This window comes from Vulpes vulpes, chromosome 11 (assembly GCF_048418805.1).
Source record: "Vulpes vulpes isolate BD-2025 chromosome 11, VulVul3, whole genome shotgun sequence".
Lineage (NCBI taxonomy): Eukaryota > Metazoa > Chordata > Mammalia > Carnivora > Canidae > Vulpes > Vulpes vulpes.
In genome coordinates, this window is record NC_132790.1 from 94,578,117 (window position 1) to 94,594,839 (window position 16,723).

The 16,723-nt window shown below is 38.7% G+C and overlaps 1 protein-coding gene across 13 annotated transcripts in view; it reads right to left on the reverse strand.

The window, feature by feature from the left end:
- CP (ceruloplasmin) overlaps positions 1-16,723 on the reverse strand; it is a 63,394-nt gene that overhangs the window by 42,855 nt on the left and 3,816 nt on the right. For all 13 annotated transcript variants that reach the window (XM_026015767.2, XM_026015768.2, XM_072727107.1 and 10 more), the window contains 5 exons: positions 9,389-9,636; positions 7,002-7,214; positions 6,113-6,286; positions 4,116-4,370; positions 2,899-3,070 (listed from right to left, as the gene is read on the reverse strand). In XM_026015767.2, the coding sequence (XP_025871552.1) occupies positions 2,899-3,070; positions 4,116-4,370; positions 6,113-6,286; positions 7,002-7,214; positions 9,389-9,636 (1,062 nt within the window). The remainder of the gene's footprint in view (positions 1-2,898; positions 3,071-4,115; positions 4,371-6,112; positions 6,287-7,001; positions 7,215-9,388; positions 9,637-16,723) is intronic.

Consider the following 16,723-nt stretch of genomic DNA (forward strand, 5'->3'; position numbering starts at 1 on the left):
ATGACCAGTGCCAAATATTTATGATTTGCCAAATATTCAAGCAGAAGCAGATGGTACTAGGCACTTCATAGAAAGATGTTCAACATGAGTGGGTTATCATGGTGTAGAAGTTTCACTTTTTCAAGTGAAGTGAAAAATTTTAAGATGGCCTATGCCAACCTCTCTCTGCTAGTTATTACTTTTTCTACAATAGACTCTTTTAAACAAATTATGAAGGGTTTAAAAATACAGTAGCTATCGTTTATTGCGTATTAACACAGCCGGGTACTTAGGAGCTTTCATTTATTATCTGAAACTTACATGATAAGGTAACAAAGTTGGCATTATTCTCTCCATTTTACAAATGAAGAAATTAAATTTCAGAAAGGCATTTATTTGACTTGCCAAAGTCATCCCATTCATCTCTCCTCCCATTTGACAAATGTACTGGACACCTGCTTCTTGCCAGGAACCTTGTTATGTGCTGATGGCATAACCATAAGCAAGCTGGACCCAGCCCTATCCACTGTACATCTATCAGAGAAGACAGGCTATGAACCAATCAATATAATCCATCTAATAACATGAAATAAGCACAGGGTGTTATGGAACAGTTCTCCTGGGGTTGGAGGAAGTGGTGGGAAGAGGCCCCAAAACCTTTCCAAAGAAAGCAATTTTTAAAAACTATCGAGAGGAAAGTGAGTTAAAAAGATAAGGTATATGTGGTGGGGAGGATGGGGTGGGTGTTTACAAAGAAGAAGTACCCTATGGAAGGCTCAGAGGAAAGAGTGAATATGACATGTTCGACAAGATATGACAGGAGCATAGTGTACAGGGCAGAACAAAAAGAGAGAGAAAGAGCAGAAGAGAGAGAATGAGGCTTGGAGAAATGGGTGGTGGGCAGCAGGGCCTAGTTAAAATTTTACTCCATCCCAGAGCAGTGGGAAAGCTTAGAAAGATGTGAGCATTCAAGAGTAGTGTTTTAAGAGGATCCCTCATGTGAGGAAAAAGTAGACAATTTCTGGAGACATTTAGGGTATAATGAGGTAGTGCTTGGTGAGGAAAGGAGGGGGTGGTGAACTAGGGAGTCAGGGATGGTACTCAGGTTTTGGCTTGAGTAATGGATGGATAGTGATACTATTCACAGAGAGGAGGAAACTAAGATATACAGAGAAGACAATAGGTTCAGATTTGGACATACTGATTTGGAGGGGCCTCATCCAAGTGGGGTGTCTTTTAAGCAACTGGAAATGCAAACCTGCAATTTACAAAACCCTTCTGGGCTGGAGATCCAGCTTTGGAGTCATTGCATCTGGATGTCAGTGTAGACTGGGACTTAAACTTATGCTTCACGAGTCACAGACCTGGGTAGAACCAGGCCCAGCTATTGACCTGTTGGGGTTCATTGAGTAAGTTACTTAACCTTTCTAAGTTGATTGGTTGCAAATAAGGCTTTCCTTAGGAGGTGATATTTGAGCAGAGGCTTGAAGCAAGGGTGTGATACAATCTCATCAACATTTTCAAAAGACTGGGTGCTTCATGGAGAATGGACAGTAGTAAAGGAAGATTGAGTGGGGAAGAATGACTAGGAGGCTGTGGAGGTCATTGGACATGTCTAGGAGTAGTTTCTGTGCATCAAAGGACACTATCAAGATAGTGAAAAGAAAACCTATAGAACAGGAGAAAATACTTGCAAACCATATATGTGATAAGAGATTAATATCCAGAATATATAAAGAAGTCATATACTTTAATAACACCACCACCAAAACCAAAAGCAAACAACCCAATTAAAAATGGGAAAAGGACTTGAACAGATATTTCTCCAAATCACCAACAAGAACATGAAAAAATGCTCAACATTACTAATCATCAGGAAGATGCAAATCAAAACCGCAATAAGATACAACTTCACACCCAATGAGATACCTATTATAAAAAAATGGAAAATAAATATTGGCAAGGTTGTAGAGAAATTGGAACCCTTGTGGGAATGTAAAATGGTACAGCCACTGTGGAAAACAGTATGGTTGCCCCTCAAAAAATTAAAAATATAATTCCATTCCTACGTATGTACATAAAACAATTAAAAGCAGGGATATAAACAATACTTGTACTTCCAAGGTCATAGTTGCATTATTCATAATAGCCAAAGAGTAGAAACACCCCAAATTTCCATCAACAGACAAATGAATAAATAAAATGTGGTTTATGCATTCAATGGAATACTATTTAGCCTTAAAGAGAAATGAATCTACGACATCAATGAACCTTGAAAACATTATGCTAAGTGAAGTAAACCAGACAAAAAAAAGACAACCACTGCACTTGTATTAAGTGCCTAGAATGGGCAAATTCATAGAGATGGAAAGTAGGAGTTATCAGGGATTAGTAAGCCACTATTTAGTGGAATCAGACTTTCTACTCAGGATGATGACAAAGTTCTGGAAATGGATAGTGTAGATGATTGTACAACTTTGTGAATGTACTTAATGCTGCTGGATTGCACAATGCTGTGTTTTCATGAAAGGAAAGCAAATGCATCAACCAGTCTACTATAATCAGTATTTTCTGAGGAATTTGTTGATGATCTAATAATTTTTAAACCCATTTTCTTTCATGAACTCAAAAGTCATATTTCTCAAACTGAGAGTCATAGCAAACACCTTAGTAAATATTTAGCAGTCTAGTTACTCAGTTGCAGGTACCAATTAAAATGCTAATTGCTGAATCCATCTTTTATCTTTCCTTCCTTCCTTCCTTCCTTCCTTCCTTCCTTCCTTCCTTCCTTCCTTCCTTCCTTCCTTTCTTCCTTCCTTCCTTCCTTCCTTCCTTCCTTCCTTCCTTCCTTCCTTCCTCCCTTCCTTCCTTTTTTTTAGGGAGGCATTTTTAAAAATAATAGTTCTTTTTCTGAACTACCTTCCAGGTGCTGTTAAGTTTTCTTTGGTGAAGTTGTTTAGCCCAGAAGGTGCATAGTCCCAGATGATTTCCTCAGCAGCGATGTAGTAATGTTTAACATATTTCCAGCGGATGTTTTTCTCTGATGAAGGCTTCTTACAGTCTTGCACCTGGAAAAAGGCCTGGAGACCAGCTGAAAATCCACATGGAAGGAGACATTGGTTAATGGAGGCAATGTTTTCCCCTCCTACTGCCTTGTAAACACTGCTGGTGAAATCACAGATGGAAATTGAAGAAATATACAGCTAGAAACAACATTAAAAATTAAACAGTTGTAGATGGAAAATTCAAGCAGTAAAACTTCTCTATATGGCTCAGAGAAGAGATTTTAAACACTAGTTTAAAAAAAATACTAGTATTTTTAAAAATATGGAACCAATCTCTGTAGAGTTTCACTTGGGAGGTCTTTTGATGAGAAAAAAAAGACACATTGATAGATAAGTTAATGAAGAGAGATTTGGCCATATTTAAAGGGGCAGGGTAGAGTGGGGTAGGAGGAATTGAATGAGCATATATGATTATTGTTCTCAGACAAATAAAAATGGTTACGCACCCATTGCCCTGGGTCTTCTGAAGCCAAAGTCATATTTAATAGGCGAGGTTATGTTTGGAGGTCAGAGTTAACATATTAAAAGACCCAAGTTCGAGTTAATTTCTTCAGGAGATCATTATTTCAAACTAATATTTTTTAAGAGCTAGGAATGTTCTCATATTGAAGGATGAAGGAGGGATTTAGGAAGTTAAATCAAAGAGTAGCTGGATTCAAAGAACAAAGTTGGTAATATTTGACAGAACCAAGTAAAAAAGAAAAGCTACTTTTTTCACAACATGCAGATCTTCTGGTGTTTTCAATATTGTGTATTTTACAAAGCCGAGAAGTTCTATACAGCACTATACTTTAGGACAGGACTCCACATTCAGGACCAGTTGTTCTTTTCCCAAAATTAAGATGTTTTCAGATTTCATTACTTTATAAAATTCCAGTCTTTCAGTCTTTTGTTTTATTGCATTATGAGGCATATCATCATAGGAATAAAATTATCCGTTCAAAGTTCAGATTATTCCAAAGACACTGAACTTTTACATTCTGATCCCCAATAATCAGCCCCATTGGTAGTGTAACTGAGACATGGACTCTTTTTTCAGCTGACAGTTCATTGTAGGTAAAGATGCCTTACCTTTCAGGTGGTTTAGATTCTGACAGCTAAGCATCCATTCTCCAGGATTCTGGGCCACCATAAAAGCTTCAAAGAGGGTAGCAGGAAAGAGATTGACTGTATCAACCCGGTAGTTCTTATTAGTCAACACTTGACCATGGAAGAAAGCTGCATGCACGTCCACTTCATTACCCATGCCAAAAAGATACCATTTTACTCTATCCTCTGCACACATAGAGAGTCCCGGGAGACTTCCAAAAGTGTATCCATTCACAGCTGTGAATCAAGAGCAGAGATTGTGACTAACAGACACGAATACCTGGGATAACAGTCACCCCTATAGAAACAGAATGAAATTGGGGTGGAAAACACCTGGCACACATCCTGCTGCTATTCCTCCCTCCTATACCCATATCAGACATTGCTAATCAATTGTAGCACCCTTATTTTGGACCTGAATTCAGCCTCAGGAATTTTTTCAACACAACATTAGAAAGTGAACACAATACTGAAGATGAAACCTATTTTCTCTCTCTGTTATAAGCTATACATATTAGTTTGTTTACAAGTGTATGTGTATTTGAAAATACAAATACGTGCATTTATGCATATGTATATACAAAATGTACACACATAAACTTTAAAAAGACTGAACGTTGCTGATTTTCTACAGTGAATATGAATTACTTTTGTAATGAGAACATGAGGAAATCTTTTTTTTTTAAATATTGGAAGACAAAAGTGGAAGAGATATGAAGGAGGAGAAAAGGAATTCAGGAAAAGGATCCCAAGGACCAGTACCAGAGCCACAAAGCTCTAAAAGTTCAAAGGCAGGATGACCCAAGCAAGACCCTTTGAAGGAACTTAGTATCACTATTCAAACCTGGTGGTCTAGAAGTAAGGTGGAAATTAGTTCTGGAAAGCACCGTGAATGTATCTGATACAATAGAGGTATAATCAGACCTCCCCAGACTAGACATTTGAGTATCTTTTTCTAACATCTATTTATGATTAGTGGATAACAGAGGCAGGATTGAAGTATAGAAAGAGGGCCTTCTAGCCAGAAATAACAAAAGCTGGGAAAAAAAAATCCGTATACTTCATTAGTTTATTTTTCTGCTTTGGTCATTGTTTTTATATTCCCGATTTCTGAGTAAAGATTGTTTTGAAGAAGCTAAACACAAATAAAAATCTATACTTATTGGTCTAGTTGATGTTAACAGATGTGATTTCTTAGGCAAATTCTGAGGGATAGACAATCTTACTAAGCTCATCATTTTGTGTCTGAGGACACTTAAGATTTAAGAATTAAAGAGAAGCCTAGGAGGTAAAGAAAGCATTTCTAAAAGAAATAAAGTGAATTAAAAGATAGAAAAAATGATGCAGAGGGACAGTGTATATGTAAAAGAAATACCTTTTAGAACTATGTTCCTAAATGCAGTTCGATGCTTTATGATATAAGTATAATTTTAAACATTTAGTTTAATAATTTTAGGCTGCCTCAAATAATTTTTGGAATGAGATTAGAGGATAAACAAATATTTATAAATAAACATGACATGCATATGCATTAAACCATAATTGATGTTTTATCTTTATTAGTTTGGGAACAGTTTGGGATTCCTTTTTTTTTTTTTTTTAAGATTTTATTTATTTATTTATGAGAGACACAGAGAGAGAGAGAGAGAGAGGCAGAGACACAGGCTGAGGGAGGAGCAGGCTCCATGCAGGAAGCCTGATGTGGGACTTGATTCTGGGTCTCCAGGATCATGCCCGGGCTGAAAGCGGCGCTAAACCGCTGAGCCACCGAGGCTGCCCCAGTTTGGGATTCCTAGTTTTACCTGACACAGAGTTTTGATTTGATATGTTTAGCTGATATGAAGTTGTATGTTTAATATGCCTCCTTCTCAGGGCTAGAGATTAGAAACACACTACTTATTCATGTGAAGGAATAAACCTAGCAGACTTAATGGATCAAGAAAAATAAGATAAAGTTAACACATTTTCTATGATCTTACAATACATTCTGTTACTCTCCTGGAAGTCTTCATCATCTTTGTCAACTTTCTCTGGTTCAGAGCAATAGGTCTTAATGTTGTCATCTAGGTACCAGCTGAGATTTTCATCCACCACAGAAAACATCACGACAAACTCTTGGTCAATATTTTTTTCTTTTTCATTCTCCAGGGTATCTGAAGTGAAAATTGCTATTTTAGTAGAAGTTAATCCGTAGCATGTATTTTTTAGTAGATGATTTATAGCTTTAAAGATTTTTTTCTTATAGTCAAATCTGGATTAGTCACTTCCATTTTACAGATGTGGAAATTGGAAATTTTACGTTAAGTATCCTGGGATTGGAGATACTTATATACCTGGATGTCCACTGACCACATAGCTATTTAACACTTTTTGGCAAATGAAAAGGTTGGAATTCAAAGTCATGTGTATCTCTTCTGGTGCATATAGCCATAAGCTGAGACAATAAGTCTTTGCAGATAACTCATTATTGTTCAAGAAAGATTTGTATTTCAAACTCTTGAGCTATGTTGTCTTTTTTATTTAGAAATAGAGACTGTGATCTTATATTTACCAACACAATATGGATAACTACAGACCTATCACCATGGAGTGCTGCTAAGGGGGTCACATTCAGTAAAGTCACACGTCTTTTCGACACCACTGTTGGAAATTGGACACAGCAAACCTCTCTTCCAGGAAAGCATGTTTCTTGCAGCTTAGCAATGTAGTGAATGCTTATTCCACTTATCCCTTCTTTTCCTGCCCTGCTCTTTCTTCCTTTTCTGGATTCACTCCCTTTCCAACTTACCTGGCTTATGTTTTAAAAACAAACTGCCCTGTCACTTGCCTTTTGGTCATACATGAGGATGAACAAGGAAAAAAATGTACCTTTTCTACAGACTATTAAAGGTCCAATGAGTCCTGAGGCAATATCTTTTGGCGCATCAATGTGAGAATGGTAAATCCTGGTCACACAATTGCTATCTTCCTCACCAGGACTGTCATCTTGGCTGGCATCCAATATGTATGTGTACTGCTGACCTGGAAGCACTTTATCATCTGCTTTGTGAGAACCTACGGTGTTATCAGGATAGATGGCCCCTAGGATGGGAAAAAGTTATAAAGTGAATGTATTTGAACTTAAATGAGAGAATAGATGGTCCATTAATTTACTCAGCAAACATTTTTTTTTTTTTTTTTTTTTTTTTTTATGATAGTCACAGAGAGAGAGAGAGGCAGAGACACAGGCGGAGGGAGAAGCAGGCTCCATGCACCGGGAGCCTGATGTGGGATTCGATCCCGGGTCTCCAGGATCGCGCCCTGGGCCAAAGGCAGGCGCCAAACCGCTGCGCCACCCAGGGATCCCTACTCAGCAAACATTTATTCAATTTCTAGTATGTGCCCTCTTGGGGGTGTAGTGATGTCCTATTTGAACAGAGAAGAGTAAGAAGCTAATGACTAGGGGGTTTGGAAGTTTTACAGAAAATTTGGTTATTATTTTTTATACATACTGAATCTTAGGGGAGGAGTAATAGAGAATAGTGACTTTTGGTTTACAATTTAAAGAACCACTTTTGCTCTGGGGTCATGGTATGGAAGTATGAGCAAAATGGCTACTCTCTCATAATTTGAAACATCTTATGTGATATCAAATTTTTGTCCATGAAGCAACTGTGGATTTTTAAAAATTTTGTACTTTTAATTTTGGAAATTTCCAAAAATATGTAAAAGTTAAGAAAATAATACGATGAACTTTCATGTACCCATCAACCAAGCTTCAACAATGATCAACTCAAGGGCAATCCTGTTTCATCTATACCCCCACTCTTATTTCCATCACCATCGAATTATTCTTTAAAAATTTTTTTAAAAAAATTTACATATTCATGAGAGACACAGAGAGAAAGGCAGAGACACAAGCAGAGGGAGAAGCAGGCTCCCTGCAGGGATCCCGACATGGGACTCGATCGGGGACTCCAGGATCACGCCCTGGACCAAAGGCAGACGCTAAACCACTGAGCCACCCAGGCATCCCACCATCAAATTATTCTAAAGCAAATCCCAGGCATCATATAATTTCATTCATAAATACTTGAATATGTACCTCTAAAGGATAAGAACTCTTTTTTTTTCTTTTAACAGAAACACAATGTAACTACCATATCTTATAAATGAGTAATGCCCTAATATACCATGAAATTGTAAAAAAAAGAAATAAGATAGCAGTCAGCCTCTATGCTATGAATGTGTTTGTGTCAGAAGAACAAACAAAAATATATGGTCAAAACAACCACTTTCTAAAGCAATACCTCTTTAAAAAAGCTAAGAATTGATTTTAAAAATCTAATTTTATTTTCATTTCCAGAGTTAATCTTTATAATTTCAATTAGCATAGCCTCCGCATTTTCGCTTATGATAATACCTGACGTTGATTGAGCTATTACTATGTACTATTATTGTCCTTGTTTTATGGGTGAGGAAACTAAAGCACAAAGATTTTAAGAAACTTGCCTATGATCATTCAGCCAGTAAAAGCAAGGCTGTCTTCCAAGCTTGGTCTATTGCTCTCAAAGCCTTTGCTCTTATCCACAATAAAACACCACTTCTTTTCATCACTGTTACCATCATCAAGTACTAAAAATGAGATCAGAGATGACAAATCTAATCTGTGTCTTCCTATACCATCATTAAGGTTTCTAAGTCCTACATTCCAATGACCTTCTGGTTACCTGTATCTCAGCTGTGACTCTGGGGTCATGCAGACACATGGACCATTTGGCTGACGTGGGAGACTGACTACCCAGACCGCCTTAGCAGAGATAGAGTTTATCCCCAGTTAGCCTGGGACGTGACAACAGCCACATCATGTTCTCACACAGGAATTTCAGAGGTGAGACGATCCTGATCTTGAGTCCTGTTTCCTCCCTTTGAATCTTTGCCTTTTCTGAGCCTTAATGCACAGTGCCTGGCTCTCTCATTCTCTTTGGCTGGCGAGTTGTGGGGCACTGGGAGGGAAGTCCCAGTTCTCACTGACTACCTTACCAGTCTACCCAGAAGCCCCACCACGTTCACACTGCACACAAGCAAGCACCACCAAGGGAAACATGGCATTATTATGATGAACCAATATACTTATTAATGAAATAGTTTCGAGCTAAACGACATAGTTACAGGTCTTATCCAGGAGGGGAGGACATAATCTTAGGAGTTTAAAAAAAAAATGCTCCTCCTGAAAATTAAGAAGAAATTCCAGCTAGAATATGAGCTGAACTTACCCTCATATTCCTTACGGTAAGTTATTCCATGTGGATGAAAAGTGTAGGGCCTAGAGGCGAAGTTTTTTAAGTGTACATAAACCTTATCTCCAATTTCAGCTTTGATAATAGGGCCTAAAAACCCCAGCCAGACAGGTTTTTCTATAACTGTCTTAAAGTTTTCATTCGTGTATTGAAGATAAAGGGCCTTCTTATATAGCCTTCCAATTCTATTTGGGCCATTTTGAAGGTAGATATTGGAATGTTCCCTGAAAAGGAAAAGAAGACAACTCTATCAGGAGCCATCACTTCTGGGGATACATTATAATTATAACACCTCACGTAATTAAAGAGAAATTAATAACTATATCACATTAAATGTTTGCCTATCATTTGTAGGGACGCTTCCAAAAGATGAAGAGGTGAACAGGCACTTACCGTGCTATTTTAATTATGTGAGGCCTCCCACGTCAGGTGTGTAGCAGAGAATCATGTGGTATCTTACTCTGGTAAGATACACCTTTTTACAGGTTTTTTATGTTAAAACACAGAGGCATTATGAAATAGAAGACAAAATTAAAGTGAAATATTAAGATAAAGCAGGTAAGACATTACTCACTTAGGGTATACCTCTTTCAGCTGCTAGAAAAGAAAAGTTTATAAGCAGTTAATCTGGATATTTGAGACTTCAACACGTGTATATATTTGTTTTCCCAAATAAAATTAATGATGCTAAATTAATTCTACCATTTTTCTTTCTAAAGAAAAGTACTAAACCAAGATTGGAATTGGGGATCCCTGGGTGGCCCAGCGGTTTGGCACCTGCCTTCAGCCCTTACAGTGTGATCCTGGAGTCCTGGGATCGAGGCCCGCATCTGGCTCCCTGCATGGAGCCTGCTTCTCCCTCTGCCCGTGTCTATGCCTCTTTCTCTCTCTCTCTCTCTCTCTCTCTCTCTCTGTGTCTCTCATGAATAAATAAATAAAACCTTTTTTAAAAAAGATTGGAATTGATGTGTGCAATATGTATGGGTTTTAAAATTATCTTGCCCTTATGTTCTTTTAATCCCTTGCTACTGAAAATACTTGAACACTGAAAGTTTATATTCTGCTTCACGGCTGATTAATAGTCACTCAAAACTTTTCTGAAAATATTCGCAAAGTAAATGGTAGCCAGGTTGGAGGAGCAGAGGGGAGAGGACGAGAAGGGCAAGAAAGGAAAAGAAGGAGAATTTGGTACTCAGACTTTTTAAAAAATTTAAATTCAGGTAGTGGTATTCAAACTTTTAAAGTGATTCTTATGTTGTCCTTAACAGAAGGCTCTGGATAGCTCAGTGAGATGTTTGTAACACCATCTACCCTTTTAGGAGGACCCACTTAAATCCGGATTTTGGCAAGCGCCCACCACAAATGAGATCTCCCTCAGTAGAATAAAAATGCTAACACTCAGGCTGATGATCTGGAGTTTGTGTTTCTTTGTGTGAGTGTACGTGTGTGTGTATGTATGTGTGTATTTTGCTAACTTTCGCCTCAGTGACCTTTGATGCCTTACGGTTTCTACTTAATCCCTGTGGAGCCGGATGATCTGACTGAAAAATAAACTTCGTCTTCTTTTCTCAGCTGTAAGTTCATTGGAAAGAGTGAAAGATACTTTTGCTTCTTTTCTTCAAGACAAGAGGAGCGCTTGCCTGGGAGCTCTGGACTTCTGTTGCTGCAGAACTTAAATGGCTAGTTTTTCAAAAATCTAGGGCTACAGCCTAATATTTCTTAAGTTTTAATGTGCATGGGAATCTACTGAAGACGTTGGTGAAATGCAAGCTCCTGAGCCCAGCCCAGATGCGCACCATCAGAATCGATGGGCCTGGGGCTCAGGCACTCGTAGTGACCAACCGACACCCCAGTGTGTTCTGTTGTGGGCAGGAAGCTCTGGGCCCTGGGTAACATGAGGCTCCAAAATGAAGGGGAAGAGAGCAGCCTAATCCCAGAGGCAGTGGGATTTCTCAGGACTGTGAGATAGGAAGGTGGCAGGCTCTGTTTCCAGAACATATGCTGGCAATGGCCAGACCCCTGTTGGTATAGTTGCATGAGGACATCAGATTAAAGCTGAGTCCTGGAGCCAGGGAGCACAGCTGCCCCGCAGTGGCTCTGGTGGCTGAATTCGGGCAGCAGCAGGTGTTGAAAACAGCAGAGCACAGGATGTCTGGGTGGCTCAGTGGTTGAGCATCTGCCTTTGGCTCAGGGCATGATCCTGGGTTCCGGGATCGAGTCCCGCATCGGGCTCCCTACGTGGAGCCTGCTTCTCCCTCTGCCTGTGTCTCTGCCTCTCTCTCTGTGTCTCTCATGAATTAATAAAATCTAAAACAAAAAACAAAAAAACAAAAACAAAAAACCTAAAGAAAATAGCAGAGCACCCTGCCCTGGGTTGAGCAGAGGACTTTGATGAGTATCTCATCATTGTCACCATAAACCGAAGACCCCACTTTTCCCAGATTGTGTGAACTCCAGGATTCTCAAATTGTTGGCTGAGAAATGAACCCTTTTAATGGAAAGGGGGCCAAGCTAGAAGTCAGAAAACAAAGGAGTAACATCTTTTGCTTCATTTCTCCTAATTTGTCTTCGTTTTCTAATTGTTGGAGTTTCCATTTCGTTAGAACAAAATAGAAAAACGAATTCAGGGAGGCTCAGAGGGACTTCAGGGACATCCAAATGCACAGGAAAACAGCAGGCCAGGGCTGTGAATTGTTCCTCTCACACTGCAGTGTTGGTATGAACGAATAAGCAGATGTTTTAACAGCAGCAAAATTCTGAGGCACTGAAGGCCGCTGAGATTAAAAGCAGATTCATCCAGCCCGTCCTGCTGCGAGGAAGTGCACGAGTACAGTTTGAGAGAGACACACAAGAGCTGGAGCACAGCTCCCAGGGCAGAGATAGGTTCTTCCCCAATCACACCAGAAGGCCCCGGGCCCACGCGGTCTCACACAGGCCCATCTGAATCTGAGGGTAAATTTTCTCCGGTGTCTCCTATTGGTAGAGATTCATCCTGGTGATACTTAGAGATTCAAATCCGTGCTCTGAAATGCCCTGTTGATACACATTTTACATAGGCCAAAGTTTTAAAATAGCCCTCAAATTCTTAAGGCTTCACTCCAACACACTGGGAATATGTCACATATTCCCATTTCAATAAAATGTAGTGGGTTTTGTTGGAATGCCTTCATTGCAGGGAAGTTCCCCTATGTACTAATCACCTCTCCATACAGGAGGAGCATTGCAGAAGCTTCGGGATTAATTCTTTGTACACAGAGATTTGGGGGGAGGCAAGAACTGTTTTTGAAATAATTGATCTGGAGTTACAACACATTCGGGGTTGTTAACATTTGAAACTCCTTTTATATTCACAGCAATATGCAAAATGTTTCCCATCTTTTTTTTTTTTTTAATAAAATTAACCAAATGGGGAAATATTTTGTATCACGTGATAACTCTGGGGGAGGTCTATTGGATTATGTTCTGTCTTCAAAGGAACATCAAAGGATCATTAGAAGATGGAAGATGTCTATTTAATTTCAAGAGCACAGCTTGGGGACAAGGGTCAGTTACTGGAAGCTTGCAGGAAGTTTGCCAGTCAGATATTCAGTCAAAAGAATCCATTACAGTTGATCTTTGAACCAGATAATTTACATTAATTGCAGTTCTTCCTGTTGACAATTGTAACATGCTCTTTTCTACTTATTACAACAGATAGTCTCCCTCTCAGTAATCATATCCCTCTTTTTTATCCCCCCACCCCAACTTCTAGAATCCTATAGCCAACTCTTATAATTTTTGGTAGATTCAGACTCAGAAGTGAGTTTTTAACAGTAGTGGAATTAAAAAAAAATTATACTGCCTTATTAAGATGGTAATAATGCTACATCCACCCATAAATTCAGAATGCACTTGGGTGGTCTTGGTTTATGTTTAGACATGATTACTAAAATGTGGATAATACATGGGAAAAGTTTCTGGATTCTTGGCTTTATCAGTTGAGACACAGAACATTAGTTTTCTATTGACAAATAATAAATTATCACATAGCAGTCTAAAACAACACCCTTTGGGAATCCCTGGGTGGCTCAGCGGTTTAGCGCCTGCCTTTGGCCCAGGGCGCGATCCTAGAGTCCCGGGATCGAGTCCCACGTCCCTGTGTGGAGCCTGCTTCTCCCTCCTCCTGTGTCTCTGCCTCTCTCTCTCTCTCTCTCTCTCTCTGTCTATCATAAATCAATCAACCAATCTTAAAAAAATAAAAATAAAAAAATAAAACAACACCCATGGATTATTTCACTGCTCTGTGGGTCAGAAGTCTGGCACGGCATAACTGGCTTCTCAGCTCAGGTTATCACAAGGCTGACATCAAGGTGTTGGCTGGCCTGAGCGCTCATCGTGGAGGCGCTGGAGAAATCCACTTCTAAATTCATCCAGGTTATTGGTAGAATTCAGTTCACTGTGGTTGTAGGATTGAAATCTCCACTTCCTGGCTGGTGGTAAGATGAGGACCTTGCCTTAACCAGCTCTTCATGGCCCCCCCATTTTCCTTCTCAAGTAGCCTCTTCTATATGCAAGTCAGCAGCAGTTTGTTGAATCACCTCAAATCTCTTTTCTTCTTCCTCTTCTTCTGCTAAAGAATTCTCTGGTTTAGATTAGGCACATCCTTTCTTTCTTTTCTTTCTTTCTTTCTTTCTTTCTTTCTTTCTTTCTTTCTTCTTTCTTTCTTCTTTTCTTTCTTTTATTTAAATTCAATGTAGTTAGCATATACTGTATTAGCTTCGGGGATAGAATTTAGTGATTCATCAGTTGCATACAACACCGAGTGCTCATTACATCATGAGTCCTCCTTAATGCCCATCACCCAGTTACCCCAGTGCTCCCCCAACCTTCAGCAACCCTTTAGTTCTAGAGTACAGCATCTCTTATGGTTTGCTTCCCTGTCTGATTTCATCCTATGTTATTTTTCCTTCCGTTCCCCTATGTTCATCTGTTTTGTTTCGTAAATTCTACATCTAAGTGAAATCATATGGTATTTGTTTTTCTTAGACTGCTTTATTTCACTTAGCATAATACCCTCTAGTTCCATCCACCTGGTTGCAACTGGCAAGATTTCATTCTTTTTGATGGTTGAGTAGTAGTCCATTGTGTATAGACTTTTCTTTATGCATTCATCTGTCGATAGACATCTAGGCTCTTGTCATGTTTTGACTATTGTGGACATTGCTGCTATAAATATCGGGGTGCATGTGCCCCTTCGAATCACTATGTATCCTTTGGATAAATACATAGTAGTGCAATTGCTGGGTCTTAGGATAATTCTATTTTCAACTTTTTGAGGAACCTCCATACTGTTTTCCAGAGTGGTTGCACCACCAACAGGAACAAGAGGGTTCCCCTTTCTCTGCATCCTTGCCAACATCCGTTGTTTCCTGAGTTGTTAATTTCAACCATTCTGACTGGTGTGAGGTGGTATCTCATTGTGGTTTTTATTTGTATTGCCCTGATACTGAGTGATGTTGAGCATTTTTTCATGTGTCTATTGGCCATTTGTTTGTCTCTTTGGGGAAATAGCTATTTATGTCTTCTGCCCATTTCCTGATTGGATTATTTGTTTTTGGGTGTTGAGTTTGCTAAGTTCCGTATAGATTTTGGGTACTAGCCACTTATCTGATAAGACATTTGCAAATATCTTCTCCCACTCCCTAGATTGCCTTTTAATTTTGTTGACTATTTTGTTTTTGCTCGGTTATCATCCTATTTTAAAGTCAACTGCACCATTGAATTAGTATAGATCATGAGAGTGATAACTCATCATATGCACAGGTTCTGGGAGTTTAAGGCCACCTCTAATGTGATGGATAAGGAGATGGGGCCTTTGGGATGTGCCTAGGTCATGAGAATGGAGCCCTCATAAATGGTATTAGTGCCTTCTGAAAGAGGCTCCAGAGAGATTCATAGCTTCTTCCACCATGTGAGGACACAGTGAAAAGGCTATGAACCAGAAAGAGAGCTCTTACTAAAATGTGGCCATGCTGGTAGCTTGGCTTTGGACTTCTTGACCTCTAGAACTAAAAAATATATTTCTGTTGTTAATAAGCTACCCAGTCTGTTATATTTTGCTATAGCAGCCTGAACAAACTAAGACATGCTGGTAATCGGAGACAAAGAAGGGAGAGCAAGTTGCTACCTACACTTGTCTATACAAAAAGTTTAGTATGCTACTGGTGAAATTTCTAAAGCACTGTTAAATAGTCACAGTTTAGATATTTTTTTAAAAAAGATCACAGGCAGAATGAGCAGTGCCATTTAGAATTCGTATTACTCTAGGCTGTTGTTGAAGCCACAGATTACCAAACCAATGTTGCATAACCTCCCTGAGCACAGACAAGACAAAAGAATATTTAAAACCAAAGGAATTCACTGCCCCCCAACCCCATTTCCCACCATTCTTAATAAACTCTCTCTTCTTTCACTTTTGGAGTTACAGATTTCTTTATTAAAGGTTGCTTGGGGCAATGTCTTGCACTTAGTTTATGCCCAGCAAAGCTGATTGGATTTTTGATCATGAATAACAGCAGAAGAATGGTGGATGGGGGCATGGAGTATAGCAGTTTTTTTTTTTTTATTTTATGTTTTGTTTCCTTATAGAAATATAATTTATATTGTATTTAATCAGGGAAAATACTGCATTCATACAAAATAATTTGGTGAAATCATGAAAATAGGTCATTTTCCTAAGAAGAGAATACTACCTCAAAACCAGATTTAAGTAAAAATTATTGCAAAAGGTATTAGTTTTATTAACAATCAGTAATTTTTAGGCCAGAAACTTTTCTTACTGTATATTATGAAATTAATTATTTAACAATTAGATGTTATTGTCAGCTATGCATTTATTTATTACTGTGAAAAATTTCAAACACACATAAAATGAATGAGAACAGCATATACCCCGTCAACAGAATCAACAATTAAGAAAATTGGCATACTTGCTTAGCTATTTTTAAAGATATAATTTTACCAGCTGATGGTCATTGGGTTCATTTGTGCTTTATCACCATTAAAATACATTTTTTAAAGTAGTGAGCATTGGGTGTGGTGAAAAATAATTAGCATTAAAAGTAATGACCTCAGTATAAATTTCCATTATAAAAATGTCAAGGAGAATCATACTCTTGTGTTTCTATATCTATATGGTGACTGTTGCTTAAAATAAGGGGCCTTTCACCTAAAACATGAAAACATTTAGGTTACACAGAGTCTTTTTTGGGGGGAACATTGCAATAGATAACTCACAGTTTTTGTTCCTGTGTGATGTACCAAGCACTGTAC